Source organism: Myotis brandtii, unplaced genomic scaffold (genome assembly GCF_000412655.1).
Source record: "Myotis brandtii unplaced genomic scaffold, ASM41265v1 scaffold383, whole genome shotgun sequence".
In the NCBI taxonomy this organism is placed as follows: domain Eukaryota; kingdom Metazoa; phylum Chordata; class Mammalia; order Chiroptera; family Vespertilionidae; genus Myotis; species Myotis brandtii.
In genome coordinates this window covers 1599638-1620469 of record NW_005364711.1, presented here as the reverse complement: position 1 = coordinate 1620469, position 20832 = coordinate 1599638, and the positions used below count along the sequence as shown (strand labels likewise).

General features: G+C 42.6%; 1 protein-coding gene across 1 annotated transcript in view; it reads left to right on the top strand.

Annotated features, from left to right (window-relative positions):
* ANKFN1 (ankyrin-repeat and fibronectin type III domain containing 1) overlaps positions 1-20832 on the top strand; it is a 450804-nt gene that overhangs the window by 72757 nt on the left and 357215 nt on the right. Inside the window, exon 2 of the mRNA XM_005872543.2 lies at positions 2815-2912. Coding sequence (XP_005872605.1) covers positions 2879-2912 — 34 coding nt within the window. The 5' untranslated portion in view covers positions 2815-2878. The remainder of the gene's footprint in view (positions 1-2814; positions 2913-20832) is intronic.

The window sequence follows — 20832 nt, the reverse complement described above, 5'->3', positions numbered from 1 at the left end:
AAAACATCCTTTTTTCTGCCTGACAGCCTGTGGGAACTTGGGAATGTAGCTTCGTTGTGTCCTAGCCAAGGCCTCACAATGAAAGGGTTTTCAGAAATCTCCTCAGGTCCCAAGTTCAAGCCAAGAAGTGAGTGTGGTTGTATTTTGTGCAGATAACGTGTAAATCATGTGCTGTCAGGTTTCAGACTTCCTGAATGAACTGACCTGGGCAAAGAGGATGTGGGTGTTCGGGGTTCCCACCATTTGGGGACTTTGGCTGGATCCCAACATTTTTAGGAGACCCCATTTGAAAACATTTACCGGTCCCAGTGAAATGAAAAGGCGTTTGTCCTACAAATGGCCCCTGAAATAACTTTGGAAGTCAAGTCCAACCCCTGCCACCGAGCAGTGGCTATTACCCTTGGACATTGCTAAGTGGGGCTTATAATTCTGGAATAATTTGCCTTCTGATTTATGACTCTTCAGTCCAGTCCACACATCAGCCTTTGCGTCTCCTCTCCCACGTAAAACTGGCCCATAAAACTCCACACACCATAAAATGAGATCTGGGTGGAGATGTGGCACAGCTTCCCCCAAGGTCAACATTAGGATAGACTCGCACCCACCCCCAGACCCATCCCAGGAGCAAATGGAAACAAAAGGCTTGTTGGTCTGCAGACCTTACTCCTGGCAGCCCTCAGAGAGCCCCATGTTCTTGTTTAGCTGGGACAGCAGCAGCTGTGATAAAGGGGGAGACCCCTTTCTTTCTCTCCATGCCCCTTATCTGGGTGGTGGTCTACGGAGAGGATCAAGAAATCGCAGTAGCCTCACCAGGTTCTAGAGCCAACACCGAGGACTTCCTGTGGCCTGGCGCCAGCCACATGCGGAACAGCCCCGATGGTGTCTGAAATATTTGGCTCCTGGCTCAGGCTGTGGGTTGGCTGTCTGGTTTGTTTGAACACAAGCTAGCCTGGGAGTCTCTGTGTAGAATGCTCCTTGAAGCGTTTTCCATGACATCTGCCAATTAAATGTATGAATTACTCTGTTTACTTCTCTGTGACAGGGCAGACCCTTTATTCAGAAGCAGAGTTTCTCGTCATTCTTGCTTTTTCTTCTCACATCGATTCCCTTCTGTGATGTGCCAGGAATAGGCCAGATGCTTTTATATTTGTGATTTCCTTTTATTCTTCATGTCAGCCCCGGTAAAATGGCCTTGGGGTTCCCATTTCAAAGATGAGGAAACTGGGATGCCGAGACAGGAAATGATTGATCTAGGGGCCACACACACTAATCAGGGCAGAGTAGGCACAGGAACCTAAGTCCCATTTCAAGGTCTGTTTGTTTTTTCATCCTCTCCATTCCATTCCCTCAAGATGAATGCTTAAACATTTTGAGTTGATATTTGAATCTTTATTCATTCATTTACCCATTCAATATGAATGCTTAAACATTTTGAGTTGATATTTGAATCTTCATTCATTTACCCATTCAACGTGAGTATCTACCATTGAGCACCTACTGTGTGCAAGGTATTAGGTCCAAAGGCTAAGCACAGAAGCCTGCCAACTTTTTCTCTAAAAGACAGATAATAAATATTTTAGGCTTTGAGGTCTCTGTTGCAACTACTGAGCTCCACCGTTATAGTACAAAAGTAGCCATAGACAATAGATAGATGAATGGACGTGGCTGTACTCCAATGAAAACTTATTTCTAAAAATAGCATTGGGACAGATTTGACACTCTGACTGTAGTTTTCTGTGGACTTCCATGCAGTGCACAGCCTGCACACTGTCCGTAACATCCCTAGTGAGACACCACATAATTATGCACTGACTCTGAGCCTGCAATGAGAATGAGGGTGCCTGTGCTGGGATCATCCCTGCCCCCTCAGAGTAACCCTGAGAGGCCTAGCTTCTATGCATCTCTGCCATGCATCACCTCCCCTTAACCACTCATGGGAGTGTGCCTACTACTGATGAAACCCCACGTGACTTGTGCAGACAAAGTGTTAAATAGGAGAAAGTCATGAGAACACAGAAGAGTCTGGGCTTGGGTGTAGCCATCCACACACTTGATTACACTGCAAAACTAGTACAGTGATAACAGTTGCCATGGATTGATGTTTCTATGCCGAAGGCACCCATCTGTATTATCTCACTGGATCCTCAGAACATCCAGTTCATAAGTAGTGCTATTACCACTTTCCAGATGAGGACACCTAGACTCAGAGAAGTTAGGTCACAAGGTCACACAGTCAGGAAGTAGCCGGCTCAGGATATGAGTGAAAGTCTGCAGGTTTCCAAAATCCCTCGCCACCAAAGTCTACTGCTTTTGACAGAAGAAAATGAAAGAAAGAACAATTAGCTTTGATTGTGGTCCTTGTTGTTGCCTCCATGGAATCATGGCAGCAAGATGAACCATGAGGACCACTTGACACGAAAGATACAGTCGTGGGGACGGCAACCACACCGTGTGCTCCTGCTGACTGTGGTCAGATTCCTGAGGCGCGAAAAGGCCTTCGAGTGTGTGCACACAGGGCCCTCTACTGCCCAGGAGGATACCACAGATACCCTGTTCTTAGTCCCCTTCACGAAGAAGAACAATTTTTACTACCATTTGTGGAAGATAGAAATTTGAGTCATGGCGTGAGATTTTGCTGGGATTCCTTTCTTGTTCTTCCTAATCATTCTATACCTGATTGCTAAAAAGTTATTGGCAATGGGGAGGGGGAGGAGAGAGAAGCCATAATTCACACTTTGAATTGAGAGGAAAGATGTGTCTCTGCCATTTGGTCACCTCCCACCTGAACAAGCGTATATCTCTTTTCTTTCCTAGGGTGTCCTATGGTCGACTGAGTAGTGATGACATTTGGGCCAGGAGGAAGTCAAGGAGGCTCCCAATGATCCCTGGGGGCATTTACAGCTCCAAGTCAGGTAAAGTTTATTTCATTATTGAAAAAAATGTTTTCATGGAAGTAAACAACCAATGCACTGACTTCATGGTTGTGAGGAAAAGAGACAATGTCCCGACAAAAGAATACAAGCCAACTGGTTGCTACAGGAGCTAGAATGGGAGAATTTTAAAAAGTAGAAATTAAGTAAATAAAATGTCACCCTGCATGGTACAGTGGCGCTGTGGCCTTGGGGATGGAACTGGAAACTCTGTGTGGTGAGTTCTAGTGGGATGTGGGTTGGGCCAAAATATAGTTGTCTCCAAGAAATACATTTTTTTCAAAATGCTAAGCTTTAATTTTGTTTAAAGTAAACAACCAGGAAAATGCCAGTCTTGATCCTTTCTTGAATGGGGTCCTGGATACATCTTATGGAAGTTCTCAAGAGGGGAAAACCCTTGGTAGCTTGACCCAACCTAGCTGCTGCACTATAGGTTCATTCAGTCCTGCTCTAGCCCATCCGCTCTGAACCTCTGCCCTTGTGGCATCCCAGGCTCTGTCCAAACCTCCGCCTCCACCCGCCACAGGCACATGATGGGCTTCCTTTTCTCAAAGGAGCAGCCATATTGGAATAAATACAAGGCCCCAAAAAACAATTTTGCTGGTCCAACAGTCAATCTCTGAGCCCATGGAGATGTTTCTCTGCCTACCACCTTTTCCTTGGCTCTTCTGGGCTCTGTTGCTCTAAGCCAGTGATGGCGAACCTTTTGAGCTCAGTGTGTCAGCATTTTGAAAAACTCTAACTTAACTCTGGTGCCGTGTCACATATAGACATTTTTTAATATTTGCAACCATAGTAAAACAAAGATTTATATTTTTGACATTTATTTTATATATTTAAATGCCATTTAACAAAGAAAAATCAACCAAAAAAATGAGTTCGCGCGTCACCTCTGACACACGTGTCATAGGTTCGCCATCACTGCTCTAAGCAAACATCCCTCTGCTTTTAGATTCCTTCCAACGCTGACTATAATGCAATGGAAAGAAGCATTGAAGACCTGGGATTTGGTGGTTTTGCTAGGAACAAACCCAATGTTTAACATCCCAGGCTTTAAGTTTTCTCATCTTTATTCAATCTTATCCACCCTGTAGTGCCTATGGAGAATCAAATGGGATAACATGCATATAAGTATGCTAATATATAAAGAAAACTAATACTTATAAAGTGCCTGAGGTGTGCTTGACACTGATAAATAAGGTGCAAAGACACAGACTTTGGCCTTGAAGAGTTTATCATCTAGTCAAGAGGTAGATAGAAAGATAGGTAGTTTTAATGTAATGGGCAGAGGAGATTGGGTTGTGTTTGTTTGTTTTGCTTTATTTCTGGTTGGCCATAGCAAACCAACCAATAACCTATTCCAAATCTATACCCACTGCCACTAGTTCCCCTCCCCTCTTTGGGCCTCAGCTTTCCAATTTGTCAAATGAATAGGTGATAGATAATTTGTTGACTAAACCAGGACACTTCTGAAAGTGACAGGAGATGCTATTTATGCTAGAGCAACTGGGATATACGGGAGCTATCCCAGGCCATCAGAGTTCATGGTCACAAAGGGGGGTGCGGGGGGGGGGGCAGGCATTCGGTGATATCTAAGGCCTAGTCAAGGTCTTACAATTGATGGCCTTACATTTATGATCACAAGTCTTTTTCCTAGCCCCAATTAGCACATTTCCTCTTTGGCTGCCGTTGTGGGTATGGCTGCTGGTCAGTAGTGTATAGAGTAGTGATGGCGAACCTTTTGAGCTCAGCGTGTCAGCATTTTGAAAAACCCTAACTTAACTCTGGTGCCGTGTCACATATAGAAATTTTTTGATATTTGCAACCATAGTAAAACAAAGACTTATATTTTTGATATTTATTTTATATATTTAAGTGCCATTTAACAAAGTAAAATCAACCAAAAAAATGAGTGCGCGTGTCATAGGTTTGCCATCACTGGTATAGAGAATGAGCTGAAACCTGGTGATCCCTGCAAGTTCTGACTTCTCCCTTCCTAGTTCAAGTCCTTTGTGAGTCAAACTGCAGCATATTCTTTGTGGCCACATCACCTGTTGGAGCTTAGCTGCCTAGTGGGTCTGGGAAACTAAAGGAAAATAAACTTTAACACAAACAGCAAACGGATGTTGAGCTCCTGAACTCTTCCCCCATCTCAGTTACTTTGGCTGCCGTTGTGGGTATGGCTGCTGGTCAGTAGTATATAGAGAATGAGCTGAACCCTGGTGATCCCTGTAAGTTCTGGCTTCTCCCTTCCTAGGAAAAAATGAGTGCGCGTGTCATAGGTTTGCCATCACTGGTATAGAGAATGAGCTGAAACCTGGTGATCCCTGCAAGTTCTGACTTCTCCCTTCCTAGTTCAAGTCCTTTGTGAGTCAAACTGCAGCATATTCTTTGTGGCCACATCACCTGTTGGAGCTTAGCTGCCTAGTGGGTCTGGGAAACTAAATGAAAATAAACTTCAACACAAACAGCAACAGGATGTTGAGCTCCTGAACTCTTCCCCATCTCAGTTACTTTTTATATTAACCTCCTCTCCCAATGCAGTAAGCCCTGTGCTCACATAGATGGGTGAGTTTCCAGACAACATATATGTTTAGTAATATCCACCCACTGTGAGCTTTTCAAACATAAGATCAATAAGAGGAAAGGGTGAGGAAACATCGATGAGAGAGAAACATCGATCAGCTGCCTCCTGCACACCCCCTAACAGGGGATGGGCCCGCAACCAAGGTACATGCCCTTGACCAGAATCGAACCTGGGACCCTTGAGTCCACAGGCCGACGCTCTATCCACTGAGCCAAACCAGTTAGGGCTCAGTTACTTTTTATATTAACCTCCTCTCCCAGTGCAATAAGTCCTGTGCTCACATAGATAGGTGAGTTTCCAGACAACATATATGTTTAGTAATATCCACCCACTGTGAGCTTTTCAAACATAAGATCAGTAAGAGAAAAGGGTGAGTGAGCTGATTCTGTATATCTCTCTCCCTCCACTCTCCTTCTTCCTGACATTTTGATCCCTCTTCTACTTCTCCCAACATTTTTTATGGGCTTGGGATAAAACCTTAAAACTCTAGGCCAGTGGTTGGCAAACGGCGGCTCGCGAGCCACATGTGGCTCTTTGGCCCCTTGAGTATGGCTCTTCCACAAAATACCACATGCGGGCACACATGTACAGTGCGATTGAAACTTCATGGCCCATGCGCAGAAGTCAGTATTTTGTGGAAGAGCCACACTCAAGGGGCCAAAGAGCCGCGTGTGGCTCACGAGCCACAGTTTGCCAACCACTGCTCTAGGCCATGCAACAAAAGTAGCCGCAGCCATAGTGGTAGAGAAACTGAGTCACAATTGAAACACAGGGGGGTGCTTGATAACTGTTTACACACAAGCTATACAATTTGTGCTGTTTTTGAGATTAGTGGTGGAGGCTCTTATATATTCAGGTTGTCTGTTGCATATCTTCCCGGAATTAGGTACTTTAACATAATCTTGAAATCAAAGTGATGTGACTGGGCTGATCATACCTCTTCCCAAATACATCCACATGCTCCACATGAGTATCTATCATCAGAGAGGGTTGTAGGCCCTTGGGCTGCACGTGGCCCTTGGGGTTCTCCTTTCCAGCACCCTCTCTGGTTCCATTCCCCCTGTGGGAAGCACTGAGAATTGGCAGGAACAGATTCTGGAGGAAAAGTCTCATCATCCCGGCAGGCATCCTAGGTTCTTGTCCCAATTGCTTTCATCTATATCATAAAATAATCCAATTTGGTGGCTCAGTTGTGGGATAAGACTTTGTGCAGAAGGAACAGGTTGGGTGTTCAGAGAGATAACTGTGGGATGGAAGGTGGAAGGAGAAGAAACATGGATGTACCTACCAATTTCTTCCTGAGCCTGAAGGAATTTATAGAAGACCCACTGAGAGAATAGTTACAACCCCAGGCACAATGGCATACAGGGTTTGTTTGTTTTTCCTTCTCGTTCTGCACAGCTCAATTAGGCTGTACACTCTCCTAGGACTGAGAACAACCTTGCTAAGCCCCCATCTCAGCTGCCTATCTGCAGGCATGAGTAGCTGGTCCTGAAAATCACAAATCCTGGTGGGATGGAAGGTGGAAGGAGAAGAAACATGGATGTACCTACCAATTTCTTCCTGAGCCTGAAGGAATTTATAGAAGACCCACTGAGAGAATAGTTACAACCCCAGGCACAATGGCATACAGGGTTTGTTTGTTTTTCCTTCTCGTTCTGCACAGCTCACTTAGGCTGTGCACTCTCCACGAGGACTGAGAACAACCTTGCTAAGCCCCCATCTCCGCTGCCTACTTGCAGGCATGATTAGTTGGTCCTAAAAATCACAAATCCTAGTTCAAATGGGGTTGCTGCTGTAATCCTGTCTCCCACCCATCTCCTTCATCAGGGAACTGGGATGATTAATACTTGGTGATGGTGCAGGCAGCAAGGTGAAAATAGAAGTCAGTAGGATTTGGCCTGCTGCGGACAAGGGAGTGGGACTCCTGAGCTCCTTCCTGCTGCTTTCTGCGGGAGTAACTTCTGCTCTTATCCTTGCTCTGTATCCCTTTTTGTTGGCTCCCCAGGAGTCTGGCTGTCTTTATTTAGTAAGGAGGTCTTGTGATTCTTAATCCAAGGGCCTCAGATTCCAGATGGCATATCTGAAAGGAAAGCATGCACGTTATCTCAAATTCTCTTTGCTTTATATTTTCAAATGTTATCTCGCAGATCAAAAGTGAAAGCTCGCCTCTCATGTTGAGCCCAGCTGCCCTGTGGGGTCAGCGACAACCCTGCTCAGCTGTGCACAGCAATTTGCCACTTCCCCGTCCCCACCCTCCTTTGCCCTTGAAGTATAGACATGATGTTATTGACTCACTACAACTAGGAAAAAGGATTTGAAGTTTTCAGCGTAACTTAGAAAGTGTTGAGTGAGCTTCTATTATGTCCCAGGATCTGTTTTTAAGTTTAGAGATAGTTTTAAGTTCAAGAAAGGGCGGTGGAGCTAACAAGATGATAAAAATACATTTTCAAGAATTTATCTAACATTTTATTGAGGGGCATTTAAATAAGTGACAAGCGAATAATTGGAAGGTAGCATATAAACAACATGTAACAAGGCAACTTGAGATGAAAGGCATATGGAAGCATGAGCAACTCCTAGCGGAAGGAGTTGTTAATTCTGCCTGGGGTGCCAGAGAGAACTTGTCAGGTGTTTTAAAACTCAGATAGTTTAAACTGAGCTTTGAATATTAATATTAACATGCATTCCCATTGGCACTTACTGAATGCCTGCTAAGGAACAGACAGTGCAGATTTTGACAATGTTCTTGCCACCAGAGAACTCATGACCTACCTGGTGAGCCAGATAAATCAATAATTATTTTAAGATCAGAAAGATTTGTGTTGGATCATTAATTTGAATAATACTCCCTCCCTTTTTAAAGCATCACCATGTGCTAGGTACCATTCATTAACTAATTTTCCACTCATTGTCTAATTATAATTCAGAATCATCCCATTTATTAATGTCTAATATAAGTGTACATGAGAGGAAACTTGTTCAGGGTATTCTTGCTAGTCACTGGACGGATTAAAATTGGAACCTTGAATCCATGTCTGTTAAGATTCCAAAGTCCATGCTTTAAAATACTAAGAAAGATGCCCTAGTCGGTTTGGCTCAGTGGATAGAGCGTTGGCCTGTAGACCAAAGGATCCCGGGTTCGATTCTGGTCAAGGGCACATACCTTGATTGCAGGCTCCTCCCCGCCCAGGGCCCTGGTCAGGGTGTGTGCAGGAGGCAACCTATTGATGTGTTTCTCTCACATTGATATTTCTCTCTGTCTTTCCCTCTCTCTTCCACTCTCTCTAAAAAATCAATGGAAAAATATCTTTGGGTGATGATTTAAAAAAGAATAAAATATTAAGAAAGAGTTGGGTGGAGGCAACAATGGGAAGTAAGGGAACAAACACAGGAAAGACGTGGTAGAGTGAGATTATAGGGTCAGGATGGGCACTTCCTTTGTGGTCATACTTTAGACCACACTGAGGGGTTTTCCGCAAGGCTGCACAGGTAGGATGGGGTCTGATTTTGAGAACCTTGGATGACATGCTAAGGAGTCTAGTTTTTAGTCTATAAATCATGGGTACTTGCAGCAGAGATATTAGATAGGATATGAAGTGAGGATGGAAGCATCACTGGATAGATAACGAGGATGAATATGGGCTGCCTAGATGCCCTATATATGTTTTGAAGTAATGTGGTGAGCATTAGGACTTTGGCTGTGGATATGAAACTATTTTCTTTTCTGAATGGATCTGAATGGCTCACTGGAATTGATGTTTACTCTTAGTAGCTATGAATCCAGCTGTGCAAAAAAGCAAGGCAACCTTTATTTTTCTAGAATGCTACTTAATTCCTGTATGACAGGAAAAGGAGTTTTAATCACTGCGTTTTTAGAGTCATCTGATTTTAAACTCATTCAAGTTAGAATTTAGAATTGTGGATCTCAATCAAAAGAGGCTTTTAAAACATGAAGCAGTGGGAGTGGGGGAGTGAAGAGGTCATATCTGGTCATTGGTGGTCACTCTCCAGTCATTGTTCATAAACTCCACCATGCCCAATCCATCTGGCTCTTTATACCACTTCTTTAGCTTTTTGTTCTCCTGTCATGAGGATTTTCAAATGTTTTCTCAAATTCTGGGGCCATACAAGATGTGAGGGCCTAGCTTAGGTCTTCCCAGATCTTGCTGATTTTCCCAGGCCCCAATCAGAAAGCAAACACAAATCCCTTATCTCCTTGACCCCTTCCAGGACTTGGACTCTATCGAAGGGATAAGATAGTGCAGAGCCCTCCAGACCCAACTCTCTCTTCTCCTCTCCTCCCATCCTCCTCACCTCCTGAGCTCAGAAGAACTTCATCTTTAACTTCTGTAGTGTTTTGCAGGAAAACTAGTTCTATGTAATAGCATATTCTTCCAGATCTGTCTTGTCCTGTTGTAACCTGGACCAAGTCTTCTGAGCTTACAAGCCATAAATTTGATGAATGATGTCTATCTCCCTGAATAAAAGAGGCCCACATAGTAAATAGTACAGATGAAAACACAAGGGTTAGCATTTTATAATATCATCTCCATGCTAGTAGAAATTTGATATGAACTTTAAATTTAGCACCTTGGAGAAACCGATCTGAGATGACTTTTTATCCAAGAAGAAATTCAGTCTTAGTATCCAGGCGTCTTTTAAAATGGCAATTTTGCAAATTCCACTTTCTTATTTTCTTTGATTCCCCATAAAGGGTCTCATCTATGATCAAAGCCTTAAAAAAAATACCAGCAACTGGCATATCCTTGAAGGTATAATTAGCTACCATAGTAACTATAAATTATAATCTTTCTTTGAATTTCCAGACAACCTAAATAAGATGCCATCACTTTCCCCCTACAATTAATACTCCCTGAAGAAATATCTAAGTGTCATGATCTATTACTAAATTTGGAGCATGAAGGCAAAAATTTGGTCATTTTTACCAGCAGTTGTGGTAGTAGCAGATTTGCTGAATTTAACAAAATGCATGTACATACAACTTGGGTAAACAAATAAATTGACTAGGAGCTTGTGAAACTAAAAGTTAAATATTAGGTGAAAAAGTCTTATTTATACTTTGACAAAAATGTGAAGAACAAAAGGGAGTATGTTGTCATTCATTTAACTGATGCGGCAAATTATGAGCCCTGAAGGTCCATCCAACTATCACTCTTTAGAGCATTTATTGCCAACTTACAGTGGATTATTGTCAAGATTAAACTCCACTCACATCCGTACAGTTATGAGGGGGCAGAGGAGCAAATTCACAGCTAAATATATGGAAGTGTTTTCTAGACACGGTTCTCATTCAATTATGATAATAACCTTAGAAGTAGATCTCATCATTCCCACGATAGATGCAGAAATCCAACTTCTAAAAAACAAAGAGCTTTGTCCAGGGTCAAGCCCGTTAGTAAAAGACAGACCCTATAGTTCAACTCTGGTCTGTATGTGACTAAAGTAAGACAAAATTTTCCTCATTTTCTTTTCCTGAGCCAACTGTACCATGAGTGAGACCATGACTTAAAATCATTGAGGGACAGCTCCAACCTAGTGATGGGTGAGTCTTCCCTCTGAGGATATCTGGATCACTCTCAGGATGAAGATTATTCAGCTACTAAGGAAAGGGGAGAGCCTAGCTTGTGATGACTTTGGTCAGACTCTGTTGGTTCTTAAGTTAATAGCCATTCCCCCATCTTTTCCTTTTTGCTTAAAAATCCCAATCATGTATCCAGTACCCAGGATTAATAATGATTGTTGTGATGACTTTGGTCAGACTCTGTTGGTTCTTAAGTGAATAGCCATTCCCCCATCTTTTCCTTTTTTGCTTAAAAATCCCAATCATGTAGCCAGTACCCAGGATTAATAATGATTGGTCTAAGACAGTGGTTGGCAAACTCATTAGTCAACAGAGCCAAATATCAACAGTACAACGATTGAAATTTCTTTTGAGAGCCAAATTTTTTAAACTTAAACTATATAGGTAGGTACATTGTTATTAACTTAATTAGGGTACTCCTAAGGCTTAGGAAGAGCCACACTCAAGGGGCCAAAGAGCCGCATGTGGCTCGCGAGCCGCAGTTTGCCGACCACATGTCTAAGATGATAAAGTCAATGCTAGTCCCCTTTGCCAGTACTTTTTTGCATACCCTCCTTTATAGCTAAGGGTAGCTATGATATAGTTATGGCCAAAGGATATTCATTAAACAATGTGTATTTTTGAGCACCTGTATATGTATCACCATGGTTTTACATGCTGAGGATATCCCCATGAACAAAACCCATAAAAGCTATGCTTTTATGAAGCTTACATTCCAATGAGGGGAGGCGGACAAGAAACAAATAAATACATATTAAAATAGTATTAAGTACTTTAAAAAGATGTGGAAGAGGACAGAGTATATCAGGGAGTATCTATATATATAAAAGCCTAAGCGACCGTTATGACCGAACGACTGGAACAACCGGACGACTGGCCAGTAGCTATGACACGCACTGACCCAGACCTTGCTGCTGGAGCCCTGACAGCCCCGAATCCGGTTCACCCATACCCTGGACCCAGACAGGAGGAACCCCACCCGTGCATGAATTTATGCACTGAGCCTCTAGTGTCTAATATTCCTGTATTAGAAATGTTGGTCAGGTATAAGTGGAAATCTGGGAGGTTTCTGGAAAAGTTTGTGTTGTTTTACCCAAAAAAGTATTTTAGAGGTGAGTTCATGCTCATCTCCCCTTTCTCTTTATTTTGCTCCAGATGTGGACAAAATGCCTGGGACTATAGCAGCCATTGTGTGACTGTGGGGCAATAAACTTGAGGACAAAATGTCAATATGCTAAGGTTAGTTGAGCAAAAAGGTAGAAAAAGCCTGGGCATCACTGAGAATGTTGCCCTAAACTTAAAAAACAACAACAATGAAAAAAACAAAAAAGAAAACTTTCTCTAGACTTTTTGCTATGTGAGATAATTCAATGTTTCTATTGTGTAAGCCACTATGAGTCATACTTTCTTTGCAGCAGAAGGTATCTTGGTATAGCGCTACATGGGAAGCAATACCATTTGGAGACAACAAAGTCTCAACTAAGACAAAGGGCTGATTAAGTGAGTAAAGGATAAATTGAGGATTTGGGAAATTATTGATCATAGATCAGGAGCTTGAGGAAGCATGAGGTAGCATTTGAGAAGAATGGGAAGGTGAGCACTGATTTAGTATATTAGCTGTATTTTGCTATGTGACAAAGTGATGTAATGGCTCCAAAATGTAATGGCTTAAAGTTTAAGCCTTAAACATTAAACATTTATTATCTCACAATGTCTGTGGTCCAGGAATTCAAGAGTGACTTGCCTGGGTGGTTCTGGCTGAGGGCTTCTCATCTGTTTTCAGCCAAGATGTTAGCTAGGGCTGTAGTCATCTGAATGCTTGACTGGGGCTGGGGATCTGCTTCCAAGATGATTCATTCACTTGGCTATTGGCAGAAGACCTTAGTCTTTGCCTTTGGGCCTCTCCATAGAGCTGCTTGCACATCTTCTCCTGGCAGCTTCCTCTCAAAGCAAGGAATCCAAGCGAGCAAGATGAATGTCTTTTCAATCTAACATGGGAAGCCACAATTCATCCTGTTTGCAACATCCTATTGGCTATACAAATCAGCTCTATTCATTGTAGGAAGGGATTACACAAAGACATGAATCACCAGGAGGTCATCGTGGGAGATGTCCACCAGATTCCAATCCTGAGATTTACAGAACAGAAGATGATAAAGTTTCAGATGATCATGGATAGATAGTAGGGGAGACTTAGACAGCCGATGGTGAATGAAGCAAATTAGGGTGTGAGACATTATGGAATTGGTCCTAATAATCTCTTAGAGGAGACTGGCAATCAGTTCTAGAGTTGTTGCCTTGAATATGTTAATGTATAAAATCTTTCAGGCAAATATTCTTTCATGAGGCTCCTAGTAATGAGATCTCGGTGATTGGTGGTTGCTTCCCAGGGTGTCACTGGGCATTACAACTTAGTGATAAGTTTGAAGGTGCAAAAATAAAGGAAGAGAAGACTGAAACTTTAGTTCCATTCGCATTCTGGCTTCACACCAACCTCTCTCCCAACTGAAAACTGGAGAGCCATTATTGACCTTAGTTCTTCCAGCAAACACCCCACCCCATCTTCCTTTCATTCCATTCTAAAAACCCATTTCAAACTCTTACTTCTCTCTTGGCACAACCAGTGTGTTATTCTTTACCACAAAGGCCTTCTCTACTCAGTAATTGAAAGCAGTTTATGTCAGAATGGCATTAATTATGTCAGAATCCATTGAAACCCCTTATGAAAGATATTTTGTTATTGTTGTTATTGTCGTTATGAATTAAATGCAAAGAAACTACTCTTTTTACAGTGAACACGAGAGCCCACTGGAATGAGGAATTCCATAAATAAAGGCAGTTAGGGGGGATTAAGGACAAGTCAACTTCTCAAAAGGATAAAGTGTATAGTTTCCAAAACACCCATTTCTGGGTATAGGCTGAAGACCAATATCTTTTGCTTGTAACTTGTTTTAGCAAAATTCCAGCATTTAATTATTAGTTTGGTGAATGACCACACCAGACCATTTAGTGTAACATGACAGGCCCTGAAGGGAGTAGTCAGTAATTTGAAACACTAACCATGTGTTTTGTCTAAAAAATTAATACCTGTAGCATGATTGGAGTGGCATGGTTCCACCAATCAAAATGTAGAAAAAACTTCATGGCATTAATAAAGGCAGCTACTGTTCTGGCTTATGGAAAACATAATAGACACTATTTATTAACTATACTATATGCCATTGCTATAAATGCATTATCTCAATTTATCTTTTTGATCACTATCTGAGCTGGATAACAATAAATAGAGCTAACATTTACTCAACACACATTGTGATCCACAAATTTTTAAGTTATTTATCTTTCTCAATCTTCATAATATGATAATATTATTACCCTTGTATTAAAGATTTAAAACGACTGAAGATTAGAAAGTGTAACTAACATTGACAGTAAATGAAGGAGGCAAGATTGGAACTGAGATTTGTCTGACTCTGGTGCTCATATGCTTAACTGATATGCAACCTAAAAATAGAGAGTAAAATGTAACTCATTCTGCTTGAACTTGAGGACGCAGAAGATAGTGGACCGGATGGGGGTAAAGTCTGAATTCCACACATTTGAAAAAATTTCGTTTTATTCCAGCATGTTTAATTACAAACAGTACCTCCTATTGGGCTGGTCAATAGAGATCCTCGAGGGTTCCTTCTAATGGTTAGCAAAGTGTGCATACAGATTTAAAGAGCTTGCAAAGAAATTGTTAGAAATGTAGCCCTAGCTACCATTTATGACAGACATTATCACAAATACGACCACAGCCCTGAACTATAAACACTAAGATATTAGACACTACTATGTTGCCTACTCAATAATCATTCATTACCATCTTCCTCATTTTTAACAATTTTAGTGGAACTATCCACCCTCCTCTTGTGGTCTTACACTGCAAGTCAAGTGGGCCCATGCTCCAGTCTGAGGGCGGAATCATGATGGAACTAAGCCAGTTACAGTGCCCAACCACCCTTGCCAGTGATTGGCTGGGCATGGTCATACAGCACAGTTCTAGTCAATGAGGCATGAAGAATAGGCTGCACAGTGACTTCTGGGAAGATTTTCTTCATTGGCTTAGACATAAGCACAAGAATATGTCCTCTTCCCCTACTGGTCATTGTCATGTCTGTGTGTAATGCCCAGAACTGCTTTAGCCCTCTCCCGACAATGAGGGGAGTTAGACGAGCACTAAGGATGACAGAGAGAAAGTAGGAAAAGAACACCTGGGGTCATGATAATGTCCGGTTATCAACTCACAGACCCCACTTGCCCTGCCTAAGAAGTCAGGTCAATCAGGGGTTTTGCAATCTGCAGGTCAGAGCTTCCTAACTGATAGATTTATCATCCCTATTATGCTGAGAAGGAAAGCGGAGCACTTTGTTAAGCAAGAAAACTGAGTAATTGCTTAAGGTCATATCCATTCAATGAAGGAGCAGGATTTCTACCTAAGTCTGTAATCTCCGGGCCTGTGCTTCACTGGAACACACCAGCTCTCAATCTCCCTTCTGCTGACTCCATTGGTGTTGCAAAACCCCCCTTTCCCTGGGAGAGCTGAAGCCAATCAAAGTGAACGTTTCCCCGCTGAACGTCTCGATCTGAATGTGCAGACGGGCAGTGACGAGTAAGGAGTCTTCCCGAGTCCCCAGGACACTTTCCCAGCGCAGGTACACAAAAAGCTCTCAATTCCGTTCTTCGGTGCCTCGGATTACAATGTCTTGACAGTTTGCCATTTTCATAGGAAAAACTCAAGACTCCTTAACAATACCCACAAGGCCTTGTCAATGTGGCCTCTGCTTTCCTCTCCAGCTTCTTTTGCTACTCAGACAGCCTCATGATGGAGGACCCAGGACAGGTCATTTTTGTTCTCACGAAACACATTCTCTGTCCAGTCTCAGAGCATCTGCAGGTTCTGTTCCCTCTGCTTTGACTACTATTTTTATCGATTTCAGAGAGGAAGGGCAAGGGGAGAGGGAGAGAGAGAAAGAAACATCGATGATGAGAGAGAATCATTAATCGGCTGCCCCCTGCATACTCCACCCTGGGGATCGAGCTGCAACCTAGGCACGTGCCCTGAGCAGGAATTGAACCATGACCTCCTGGTTCATAGGTCGATGCTCAACCACTGAGCAACACAGGCCAGGCTGTTTTGACTACTCTCACTCCTCCTCTGTACGGAAATCCTTCCTTCTTATCCTCAGGTCATAGCTGTCCTCTTTTTAGTCTTCCAATTCTCTTTTAAAGCACTTATCACAGGGACATTTACTCACATCTCCATATTCATTTATTTAATGCCTGTCTTCTCCACTAAATTGCAAGCTCCAGACTGGCAGGGGCTCTGTCAATCTTGTTTACCACCACTTCTCGGGCGCCTGGCCTAGGGGATTGAATTTAGGATAGGCTCCATAAATATTTGTTAAATGAGTGAGTGGATGATGAATGAAGAGAAGGCTCCACTCCTTGCGGTCCTTGTGTCGTCCCTGCCAATTATAGTGCCCAGGCTTTCTGGCTCGACTGGAGAGTTTATGATGTGTTTCTGACCATCTTGTTTCACCAAACCCTTACATAAAGGGACTTGCCAAGGAACACTCAGGGCTCCTCCCTGAGATTGTATATACAGATACCGGGAGAAAGTAGCTTCCTTCTTTCACTGGGATTTTTAAGCTAAAAAAGTTGATGCTCAAATGCAACCTAAAAAAAAAGAGAGTAAAATGTAACTCATTCTGATTGAACTTGAGGACACAGAAGATAATGGACTGGGTGGAGGTAATGTCATGTCATGTCCTTCTGTCCCCTCTTCCCCCACTTTTCCTAACACAAGGAAGGAAGAGAATACGAGAGAGAGAGAGAGAGAGAGAGAGAGAGAAGAGAAGAGAAGAGATGAGAGCTGTAGACATAGAAAAAATCCAGATAGAGGAACAACATTTGGGTTCCTGGAGTTCTTGGAACCAGCTCCATCCCCTAGATATCCTAGTTATTACATGAACCAGTACATGTCTTTTTGTTTTTACCAGTTTCAGATGGATTTCTGGCCATTGCCGTAAAAAAATAAAAGCATTAGAAAGTACATTCTGATGTTTAGATTAATGAAAACTATATGAAGAAAAGGCAAAATATTCACTCCTGGGCATGCTAAGTGTGAGATGCTTATGAGAACATCCAGGAAAGGTGTCCAAGGGGCTGTTAAGCATAGGGGCTTGGTATGCAGGAGAGAGGGACTGCCTAGCAATATAGAGTTATCGTGAGTCAGGATAAAGTTGATTGTTGAAGCTGTGAGCCTCGGCAAAACAATTCATGAAAAGCATGGAGAGTAAGAGAAAATAGAGCCCACAGAAAGAACCCTGGGGAACTCTCTCTTGAAGAAACGTGGGTGGATACAGACCTTCCAGGCTATTGAGAATGTCCTAGAACAGCGGTTCTCAACCTGTGGGTCGCAACCCCTTTGGGGGTCGAATGACTCTTTCGCAGGGGTCACCTAAGACCATCAGAAAACACATCTATAATTACATATTGTTTTTGTGATTAATCACTATGCTTTAATTATGTTCAATTTGTAACAATGAAATTGGGGGTCACCACAACATGAGGAACTGTATTAAAGGGTCGTGGCATTAGAAAGGTTGAAAACCACTGTCCTAGAGGGAGGAGAATGAGAAGAGGCTGCTTCCAGAAGCTGGAGGAATAAATAACCACAAAATGCATGGTGTGGCTAAGCATTCTAAGTGATGCAAAGTGGCCATGTAGTCATATGACCCTGTCTACTTAGAAGGAGACTGAAAAATGTAGGAGACACATGGGATATTGGATTTGGTGAGCGTTATGGTCTCTGCCACAAGGACTGAGAGGGAACTTTTGGGTTTAATCTGTCAGCAGGCCCGCTGGTGATTCTAGCAAGAGCAGATGCACTGGAGGAATGAGGCTAGAACCGGCTTGGAATTAGCAGAGGAGTGGAAGGGGACACTGTTAGGTGCTTTGTAGACTCTGGTACACTTTTCCACATTTAATCCTGGTAAAACCTTATGCGCCCGGTATGACTGTTACAGTTTTACGAAGTAGGAAATCAAGGCTCATGAAGGTCACTTGGTGATGCAGCTGTTAGTTTGGGGGTGTTTGCTAAATGCCAGAACTGAGGATTCGGTAGCAGCAAAACAGAGACACATCCCTGCCCCATGGAGCTCACAGGCATAGAATCATAGAACTCAGTATGAAACCACAGCTCTGGGACATACTGCCATGAAAGTCTGTGATGCTGTACAAGAGCCTATAACACGCCTGGCCCATGGGTGGGAAGCTTCCCCAGGGAGGGGATGGGTTCAGCAAGCAGAGTTTGGGGAGTTGAGAGTGGCCTGTCTGTCCCCCAGGCAGAGGAAAGAGCGTGTGCAGGGCATCATGGAATGCAAGCAGAGTTCAAGGTGATGACAGGTACCATGGCTGGATCATAAGGAGCCGGGGGGTGGGGGGGAGAACATGGTGTAAGACCTTAAGAGATGACATGGACAGGGCTGTCCCCATTCCTGTGGGCCAAGCTGAAGACAGGAAAGCCATCTTATACTTCAGTCTGCTGGCTTTCCTCTCTCTCCAGGAGAAGGGCATTGTCTCAAGTAATCAGCCAAAGTCACGGAGAGATGCTAAGATTCTAACCCCAGGCTGGCCTACTCTGAGCCATTCCACCCTTTGCTGAATGCCAGATAGCTCAGCTGGAGACGCAGGAAAGAGGGACTGCCTAGCAATATAGATTTAGAGTGAGTCAGGATAACCAAGCAGCCTGTTGTTAGTCACGTTCTGAGTTGGAGGAACATGGACAGGTGTACTTATCACTTAGTATCCCGCCCACAGAAAATCTCCCACTGAATTCTCAAATAGATGGCCCCATTTTCTGTGCGATGTGGAACATTTCTCCCCCCTGCCCTCTCCCTGGAGGGAAGGACTCACAGGGTAGTTTTGTAAGCAATTTTAGCAGGTCTCCAGGCTTTCTCCGTTTCATTCTCCAACTGCCCCGGAAAGTGAAGAGCGCTGTCAAGCCGATTTTGCAAGGGCTGCATTTGGGGGTTTGCTTTGTTCACCTGCAGCTCTGAGGACATTAGTCTGAGCTGCTGAAAATCCCATTGTCAAGGTCGTTTGGTCTTTCAGGAGCTAAAAATCAACCTGATAAAAGCTGGGCAGAAACACTGAGCATGGGGCAGGGTGGCTTTCGCTATAGAGATAGTTTTGTTTACACGAACTTCTAAAATAAGCATCATTTGGTCCCTTCCCCCTCTCATTTATGTAAAGAAAGATAAAGGAGAAGCATCACAGTGTCCTTTGAGGGCAGCATGGATAGGAGAGGTAACGCCAAGACCCTGTCTTCCCTGGCAAATGAAGCACTCTGTGGATAAAACTCTCAGAAGTCAGGGGTGTGGCTAGAATACCCCTCCTTTTGTTTTAAAAAATTACTAGTTCTCAAACAGCTGTCCTTCAGGGGACTGAGGCGACTTGGGTGCCTCCTACATGTCTGGCGGGTTTTCTGCTCTAGCTTCTCACCCATATCCATGAATTCCAATATCATTCTAACAGAAGGTTACAGAGGGCATTTTCCTCTGGCAGGAAAACTTCTGAGAAATGGCTTTGGCTCCCACACACATAGCCCCCAATAAAATACATTTTAAATTGGGTAACATTTTAGGATCAGTCAAGTTGTTTCCTAATAATCAAAGTCTCCACATTTTGTCTTTAACTATCAGTTAAGGCTGAACTATATTGACAAAAAATGCAAGTTCTGTATTTGTCAGGTCTAAAAAAAATCAATTATTTTGTTAGCTCAGGTTCTTTGACATCAGATCACAGTCTCCCAAATTTTGGAGGAATTATTTTCAGTCAAAATTTTTATTTGTGACTTTTGGGGCTTGGATCTTCCATTTATTCCAGATCCAACTTCTTAGAACATCTTCGGATGCAATAATGAACTTTAACCACTTGATGGCCACATTTCAAAATCCTTCATTTTATTTCCCTACCTCTGGCAATTTTCTATTCCAATCCATTGCCTCTGGGTCTAAATAAATATGCCCCTTTCTGCTTTAGTAGAATGTCCATTCTTTCAGCTGCAAGATATGTATCTGAAATGGTTTTGGATTCATAATAGGTCTTCACTAAAAATAGGTAATAAGCAAATGAATGGGTATCAGTGAAAACCCAGTTTCTTGGGAGAGTTTGAATTGAGCTTCATTATATTTCATACCTTTGAAATTTAGATAACTGCTGTGCCATACCACATAAAGAAGTATTAGAAGGAAGAAGAGATTTTAGAAAATGGTTTGGATGCATACATTTCAAAATAGCATGATAACCATATTAATAGACCTCTTAATAAAATAAGAAGATCTTTCTTTTCATTCCTTGTCCATATGCAATCCTAGTTCTAAAGCTTGACTAATTGTTTTCATCAGGGAAATGTATTGTGCCTTTTTAAAAATTATTATTTAACATTTAACATAAGGATCCTATGTTTGGCAATATAGTTTCTACCATGCTAACTCTTATCCACTGTGCGTGGAGGAGGTAAGCCAGAATGTTCTTGGTCATGTTCTTACTGTCATACATAAAGTCATTTCTACAGTATATAATCCTATATAATAAAAGCCCAGTGACTGAATGCGGATCGACCAGAACGACCGGTCAACCAGTCTTTAACATAAGGATCCTAT